Genomic DNA, 9,056 nt, shown 5'->3' on the forward strand with positions numbered 1-9,056 from the left:
AGCAGATGTTTGCTTTTGTTTACACAAGGTTAACGTCCGATGTACATCGCCTACTGTCAACCTATTATTGGTCGAATACTATGAATCTGTGACCATCTTTCTGCGCATATGAACATCACTGCGTCTAAGTCTAAAACGGCTGAGTCATTTGTAGATAGTTGCTTGCTTTGCGCTGCGCCAAAATATTGCGTTTGATCGATTGCTGACCATTGCTGATAAGCGTGTCGGCGCAGCACAATCTTACAGCCGTTATTGTTCGTCACGCAATGCTGTCACGGCATATGCTGCACATTTTGATCTATTTTGTATAGAGTACTCTAAGGATAAGTGAAACAATTTAATCATCGTTCATCTGTTTTTTCATATATATAATAATATATGTGTATATTTATATAATCATATTCTATAGTGTACGTGGCCTCGGTCCAAATCACGTTTGTTGTACGTTCTGATGTTTCAGACAACAGCTGATAAAGCTAGTACCTGTACTCACTAGAATTTTAAGAAAATCGCCATAAAAAAATTATAGATTAATGAAGCAAGAATTAGCTGAAATAAAAATAGGAAATCACAACGTGTCTAATTCGTGAGAAAAACAGACTAAATTTAATTAGTAATTACGTGAGTAAATAGCCCTGGCCATGCAATTTTATTTGGCGTATTTTGTTTGCTTAGTGGCGAGGCATTGGTATGTTTGTAACAGGAAATAGAGGACTGTTGTCAATACAGTCCAAAATTATCGTCAGTGAAATATTGTAAATAAAACACCTATTGACCGGTTACCTCCGCGGCCATCATTTGGTCATTCTGATAACGGTTTCATTATTGTCTTTACCCCTATTAAGCGGCCACCCAAAATTTAAGAACTTTGTTTTGGAAAGGGCGATGGCAGATAAGAGTCTGAAATTGAAGGTGCATGACGAATGATAATTCAAACACACGTCTATCATGATTGTATTGAATTGACTCCATGTTCACCAAGAAATTTATAGCCCGATAGTGAAAAATTAAATATTCAAGATACACCAACCTCTATTTAAGCGGCTAGCCCCATTAAGCGGTCGCCACCTATTTCCCCGAGGGTAGCCCACTGTATTACATGTAAACCAAAAATAATTGCACAGCGCGAAAAGACCTAAGTATGAGTTTAACGTTACAGTATTACGCAGGGGCATGGTAGGCAGCGGTGGTCGAGTAAAAGATAACAACAGGGGAAATGATAAATTATTCATTCTTTTCCTTTCTTAATTTAATTTCTTCCTACTCAACACGATTGTGTGCTCCCAGTGATTCCAAGCCGTACGGAACCTTACGTATTAGGATAGAAATTGTCCCACCCCTACCCCCTAAAATGGGATGACAGAATTGCGTGACGAACAAGGAACCGCTGCAAGCAAGGATTCAAGCCATCAAACCATGATGATCAAACGTAATATTTTGGTGTAGTGCAAAGCAAGCCACTATCTACGAATGACTTAGCCGTTTTTGACTTAGATGCAGTGGTGATCATATGTGTCGAACGAGGGTCACAGATTCATCGTATTCGACCGTTAAATAAGTTGACAGGTGGCGATGCACATCGGACGTTATGTAAACATTCGCCCTCAAACGCAAACTTCTGCTTTTTGTGCGACGAATGGTGAGACAAACACGTCAAATCGGCTTTGGACCTGCCTTTTACAACAAATAAGGTTAGAACATTTCGAAATTATCAGCTCTGTGTCTATTTCAACTTAACATAGGTCAAGTCATGTGGCGCATGCTAAAATATACGTCTAACCCGTGAATTGAAATTTGACGACGGATGGTCAAATATTTGCGTTTTTGACGTACTTTGAAAAGCTCTCGCGTCGCTCACAATCATTTGCCCAAAGAAATTTTTACAGGAAACTGTAGACCATCCTTCTGCAATTCAACCAACAGAAGCTTAGTCCATTTGAAGGTTTCGCACATGGTGAAAATTAATTATATTCACGAAGTACTTTTAAGTGAATGAAATACATGTCTTCGAAATTTAATTATTGTGCACCCAAAAAGACAACGCAACATTTCCTAAAATCAACCCAGTACACATTTAAACATTGCACAAAAATATTTGAGTGTTTTAAAGACGGAAGAATGATGTGGTTTTGCATGCGAGGCTCTCAAACTTGTTTAATAAAATGGTGCGTCAAATGACGATTTTAACGGAATTTGGTAATTTGCATATTTCTTTGAAATAAAAGGATATTTTGCCAAAAAAACTATCCAGTAGTTTTTGTCATGCCCTAACCTATCTACCATAAGAATATGAGCGAAATCGAATTTTCGACCCTTGCCGCGAAATTAAGAATTTGTCTGATTTTTACAGGCAGGCACTCTTAAGGTATGATCGGGGGTAAATCTTGCTTTGGTTTATCACATTTCTATTTATCAGGGTTGTGTGTGGGTTGTTTGGATGAACTAGACGCAATACTTTTATGCAAGCGACAGTTGTAAGTCTCATCGGGACTGCAGCTCAGTGCACAGCCCAAACATTGACATCCGACTGAGGGCAGTACTCAAAAGTTCCGGCTAAGCTCTGTCTTTGAAACCAGAGATGGTCAACTGCGTTGTCATTTACACCCGAGAAAGGATGAATACTTCGTAACAAATAAACTGAAGCGTATATGCGAACTTGCCCTGTACAATGCGACCATACTAAGGTAAACAGGCGAAACGAGGTGACTTTTTGCTCAAATAGTATAGTGCTTTAAATAAAATCATTATTCGTTGACAACAACCGCTTGGTCGTGTAAACTGGACTGGACTCACACTTCATGAAAACAACTGATACAATTTATTACAAATTGACATTTTGTAAAAAAAAAAAATTGTTGGATTTTTGTCACTCATGTCATTTGGGATTCCGAGTGCCTCATACGAGCCCGGAAAATTCATAAGGAAAATAAAGGTGAGCAACTGAAAAATATGGACATTGGTCCACCTAGGCCTACAGGTTTTCATACAAGAAATCGACTAAATCTTCAGTGGCGGTATAAATGTGCTGAATCTCTGTCAATAACGCTTGTTTGCCTAATTGGTTTTTTGTTTATTGACCCATAGAAATAAAACTGGTTGAAAATGTTGTCACCCTTTGTTAAAATAAACAATTTTTTTTCTCTTAGCCAATCAGATGCAAAGTCAAACGCAACTTTCCCATGATGTTGTGCCGGTACAAATTGGCTCTACTTGGGTTTAGTGGGAAAGACGTGATAGGAGATATCACTACCTTGGCGCTTTGCGTCCATAAAACCCTTCATCTATAATGTCAAGAACCTTTGACTAATTAGTTGAAAACAATCCCTAACTGATAAATATAAAAAGAACGTGTCCGACATAATAAGGATCAATAAGGTCATTGCAAAATTTGTAAAAGAAAGAAAAGCTGACGATCAAATGTATGCTTTAGGGACAGCCATTGTCAGCTAAAACAATCTTCAGTCTAACCCCAACTTTAAGAAATCAGACTTGAAAATGTTGAAATAACATGCAGCTGAGTTACAGCTGAGTTTTCCCAGTATTGTGAACAATTTCGTATTTAAATGTTTGCTATTACATAAATAAAGGTTTTCACAGCAATTAAATAAAAAATACACATTTAAGAGTAAATCAAAATTAGGGATTATCCATTTTGTGAGTTTTAGTTTAGAATTGGAGTTAAAGCGTCTAGTAACCCATTTTAGTTCCAATAACACTCCAGTTGGCCTAATTAACACTCAGGTTAACCTGATAGTACTCCGGTTGGCTGAAAATGGTTATCATTCAACTGTTTCAAGTAAGGGTAGCATCGTAACTGACACTAGCAACACAATTAATGTTTACATATAGACTACCGAAGTTCCAAATTATGTTTTACTTGAATTAATAATAATGTCTTCCTTAGAACTTGGGTAAAAAATATTTTACCACTGGAAACTTGCCTGAGCTAAACTTCCAACTCGAACTCACCAAGATAACTAAACGCTCAACTGAAATTTTAAAGTACTGATATAAATTACAACACTGGAACAACGTAGCTAATTACAAACAACATGTGAAAAAGGTTATACAATACCTGAGGGAAATAACACACACTGTAATAAATAATGCCAGACTAAAGAAAAAAAAAAAGATTGAGATCATAAATATGAATAAAAGCTTGTAAATTAAAGTAAAAGCGTTTTATTTTATATTATATTCGGTCCCGGATGCTCTGCATATTACAGTGTGTGCTTTTCTCTTAGGTATTATGTAACCTTTATCACATATTGTTTGCAATTAGTCACGTTATTCTAGTATTGTAATTTTCTATCACCTTTCTGTTGCTTTCCGCTATTCATCACAAAAGAAACTCGAATAACGAACGAGCAAAGGAATCACATTACAAAGTATTGAAGCAGGAGACCAGTTGAAATGCAGTTGAATGTTTGGAGTACCACAAAACTTTTGAGTAGAAACAAACAAGGCATTATTTAACCTTTGTAGTTTACCGGTCAGTTTAACAAAAAGGAGTTGCTCGAAGAAGACAATCTTCCTTTGTTGTGAATAAATACCAACATTCACAATACTGAGAAAAAACTTTTTCCACCTTTTAGCTGTTGTCAAAGTATATAAAACGAATTCAAAACACATAACCAAGTTTATCTAGCTCGCTACAGTTTTGCTGCAACTCGTAAACATGAAAGTATTAGCTGCACTTCTTCTCTTGGTGGTCGTAACTGTCAGTTACAAAATCCAGGAAAGAGAGAAGAGATTTTTTCTTGGGGTAAGCCTGTTTCAATAGATACGCTTAAAATAGGTCACGTCTTTTGCTGACACGGTTTCAAGTACTTTAATCTGGAATTGCTATTGCATGTTCACAAGTTAATCGAGATAGTAGATCATGAGGCGGTTCTCAATTGTGTTTATATCTTTATTTCTCCGTTCCTCACAGCACTGTGATGTAGACTCGGACTGTGGAAACCCTAAGGAGCGTTGCTGCAGCAATATTGGAACCTGCCACGACAAGAGGGGATTGGACAAGTCTTGTAACTTTGTTGTAAGTGATACTCAGTGCCTAAAAAAATTTTATTGCGAGACATTTTAGGGGGTTAATACAACAAGGGCTCCACAAGCTCCACAAAAACTGAGGCTGAAGAAAGAATGATGACCAACTGTTCGTGAAAAGAGCCTGAAAATATTTAACCATTTGCTTCGAAGTTTAGAATTAGCAAATTGCATGGGCCGTGACCCTTAGATTGTATCAGGTCAACTAAGAGTTAAACTATAGATTTGGAGCGCGTTGGCCTACACTCATTTTTGTTGGAATGTTGTTTTTCCGGTCCAGGCTGAATATTCTTATTTTTCTGCCGATTCTAGGCTGAAAAGATTCTTGTGAATATTCTTAGATTATAGCGCATGACATAACTTTTTCAAATGTATTTGGTGTCTGGATGTAAGTTTTGTAGCCACCCTGCAGGCATTAACACCTGATATAACGCTAGTGCTGTTTTTGGTGATTTTTGGCTAGTTTTGCCGTTTAGAGAAAAGAAGAATTTTGTACGGTGTATTAACAGGTAGTTGTATTGTATTTACAAATTTTCACAACTATATTCTTTTCAAAATCTCAGCCTCGGGTTTCTTCTCAAAGAATTCTCTTAAAATTTCGTTAATTTCAACCTCGATATTCTTGTAGAGCGTATTCCTATAAAAAGAAAGAGTGTAATACTTGGTACATTGAATTCTTGATTGTAGAGGGTCATGCCAAAGCCTAGCAGGGGTTACTGTGTTGCATTTATGTTCTTGGGCAGGACACTTGACTCCCTCCATTTAATCCTGAGATGGGCACGGTATAGACGGCTGACCTGTAATACACTTTTTTTTGTACTGATTTTTATAGGAACGTTGAGGCTGACATTAACCAAAATTTTAAGAACGTATTAAGAACATTCCTCAGGCTGAGAGTCGATTAGGAACGCTTCTATTTTGCTAATCTGTACATTAAATGGCAAGCGTAAAAGAAAGGTAACAAAAAAAGAAATGTAAATTAACTCAAATACTTAACGGCATTAATACAAAATCAGCCTTTGCTGAAAACCATCCGCAGAAATCCACCTATTATATAGCCTACAAAAGAGGTAGTTCTCTCAAAGACACGCTCGTAAGAACCAAATTAGACGTTCTTACGTATAAAAAAAAAGAGTGTGCACTAGCATTCCAGGCATTCAGGGGTCGGTACGTAGCAATATTGCAATGCCAAAAAAACGGAGTTAAATCCTATTTTTGTTCCTCAATTTTTAGAGTATCCATGGATGTGAGTGCAAAGACGATCTGTCATGCCAGCCTGTCTATTCCGTTGGCTCTCTAGGCGTTTATTATCGCTGCCGACCAATTCCCACTGAGGCCCCAGGCTCCGGCGATTTCTGAGGGAATATCAATGGCTGTGTCACCATGAGATATACATTATATCAATGTGCTGATAAATGACTTTGAAATAAACACTCGCAAAACTTTATCTTTGACTGAGAATTTTACTTGGAAGGGAATTGTTTGTACTGCAGCTTCCCTTTTTCGCGTGAACAGTCTTGTACGGCACTTGTGGGCTTTGCGCTAAATTTCTCCAATTTCGTCGTTCGTAACTTCACATACTCTTTACCCATCTTTACCATTCCTACTCCTGTGTGGTTTACAATCACCACTTTGGTGTTTTCTACCTTTTTTTCTATCCAATACATTTTATTGATTACGATATTGGATATTTTCCCTCCAAAACTCGCGCATGGTCAATTGCGTGCTACCAAATTTACAGTAAGTGACGAGCGTAACACAACAAGAGCACATCATTATCGACAACTTTATTACCATTTCTAACAGCTTTTTCGCACCCAAGAGCGATTGCAAACTACGCTTCTTGTGATGTCTTGTTCTGCCCCTTGTATGAAAGAATCAATCCATAGTTTGGATTGAAAAGCGGACTTAGAAGCACCATCTGAAGCTACCATCAAAGAAACTAATAGCTAGGGCACTATATACAGCGGTTATATTCTTTTAGTATATACCACACAAGTGAATAGTGCTTTTGGGATGCTCTGATTGGTTAACTCGGAGGTGATTAGCAAGTACTATTCACCTCCGAGCAGCCGGCGCGAGAGATTTTAAATTTTCGACCGCTTGTCACACATAAAACAACGTTTTGGTCCGCTAATTATTTAGCTTGTGTGGTATATACTAAAACACTAGAACAACGTAGCTAATTACAAACAACATGTGAAAAAGGTTATACAATACCAGAGGGAAAAGATACACACTGTAATAAATAATGCTAGACTAAAGAAAAAAAAGAGCGCGAAAAAAATATGAACAAAAAGTTGTAAAGTAAGGTAAAAGCGTTTTATTTTATTTTATATTCGATTCGGTCCCGATGCTGTGCGCTATTACAGAGTGTCTTTTACCTCAGGTATTGTGTAACCTTTTTCATATATTGTTTGTAATTAACTGGGTTATTCCAGTGTTGTAATTTTCTATCACCTTTTCAAATAAATTAGTTATTTTGTGATACAAATCGAATAAAAAACCTTTCTTTTGCTGTGGGCGATTCATCACAAAAGAGACTCGAATAACAAACGAGCAATGAATCACATTACAAACTATTGGAGCAGGAGACCAGCTGAAATGCAGCTGAATGTTTGGAGCGCCACAAAACTTTTGAAACAAACAAGTCATTTCTTAACCGTTTTAGTTCACCGGTCAGTTTAACAAAAAAGAGTTGCTTAAAAAAGACATTCTACCTTTGCTTTGGATAAATACCCGCAGCACTTACACTACTGAGCACACACGTTTTTCACCTTTTAGCTGTTGTCAAAGTATATAAAAAGAACTAAAAACACATAACCAAGTTTATCTTGCTACAGTTTTGCTGTAAATTGTTGACATGAAGGTATTAGCTGCACTTTTTCTCTTTGTTGCCGTCACTGCCAGTTACAAAATCCAGGAAAGAGAGAAGCGATTTTTTCTTGGGGTAAGCGATCAAAATCTCTTATTTGTAACATGGACTTGCCGATTGCTTGTTCACAAGTTTGCCGAGATTCGACCGAGATGGTAGATCGTGAAGTGATTCTCAAATCGAATGAACATATTCAGTTGTGTTTATTTTTTACTTACCTGTTCCTCGCAGTATTGTGATGTAGACTCTGACTGTGCCGGAGACTCTACTGAGGAGCGTTGCTGCAGCAATATTGGAACCTGCCACGACAAGAGAGGATTGGACGAGTCCTGTAACTTTGTTGTAAGTGATACTTTTGTAGAGTGGCTGAAAATATTTTATTGCGAGACATCATGTTTAAGGGTTAATATATCGAGAGCTTTGCACTAGTCTGTTGAAAAGAAAGGTACAACAAAGAATGATGACCAAATGTTTGTGAAAAGTCCCTGAAAATATTTAATCGTTTCAGGCATCGAAGTTTAGAATTGGCAAATTGGCCATGACCCTTAGCTTATATTAGGTCAAGATAATTTGGTTTTATCAACTGGGTTGATAATGTGAATTGGCCACCGTAAAGAGATTCGGTAGGTCAACTAAGAGTTAAACTATAGATTTGGAGCGCGTTGGCCTGATAGTTGGTACATTGGATTATCGATTGTTGAGGGCCGAATTAAGTCAAGGCCTAGCAGGGGTTACTGCTCTGCATTTGTATTCTTGGGCAAGACACTTAACTCCCGCAGTCCCTCTCCAGCCATATACCATCTGCTAAGACAACAAAACGGATTTAAATCTTTTTTTTTTTCCCACAACTCTTAGAGTACCCATGGATGTGGGTGTAAAGATGGTCTGTCATACCAGGCTGTCTATTCGGTTGGCTCTCTGGACGTTTATTATCGCTGCCGACCAATTCCCACTGAGGCCCCAGGCTCCGGTGATTTCTGAAGCAATGTCACCAAATTCATCACCATGAGATATTTATCGATATCAATGTGCTGATAACTGAGGTTCAAATAAATGTTGGAAAAACTTTATCTTGGATTGAGAATTTTACTTGCAAGTAACAAATTTGCATTTGAGCCTAATTATTTTGCTAGCA

The 9,056-nt window shown here is 37.5% G+C and overlaps 2 protein-coding genes across 2 annotated transcripts; both read left to right on the forward strand.

Annotated features, from left to right (window-relative positions):
- Nucleotides 1–4,653: 4,653 nt before the first annotated feature.
- LOC145463810 (uncharacterized) lies at nt 4,654–7,405 on the forward strand. The gene is made up of 3 exons (XM_081447606.1): nt 4,654–4,765; nt 4,934–5,038; nt 6,280–7,405. The coding sequence occupies exons 1-3, from the start codon at nt 4,679–4,681 to the stop codon at nt 6,403–6,405; spliced, it is 318 nt and encodes a 105-aa protein (XP_081303732.1). The 5' UTR covers nt 4,654–4,678; the 3' UTR covers nt 6,406–7,405.
- A 433-nt stretch (nt 7,406–7,838) lies between these two features.
- LOC145462302 (uncharacterized) lies at nt 7,839–9,056 on the forward strand. Its single transcript, XM_081445801.1, has 3 exons — nt 7,839–7,996; nt 8,153–8,323; nt 8,777–9,056. Exons 1-3 carry the CDS (start codon nt 7,910–7,912, stop codon nt 8,900–8,902), a joined length of 384 nt encoding a protein of 127 aa, XP_081301927.1. The 5' UTR covers nt 7,839–7,909; the 3' UTR covers nt 8,903–9,056.

The sequence above is a fragment of the Orbicella franksi genome, chromosome 12 (genome assembly GCF_964199315.1).
Source record: "Orbicella franksi chromosome 12, jaOrbFran1.1, whole genome shotgun sequence".
Lineage (NCBI taxonomy): Eukaryota > Metazoa > Cnidaria > Anthozoa > Scleractinia > Merulinidae > Orbicella > Orbicella franksi.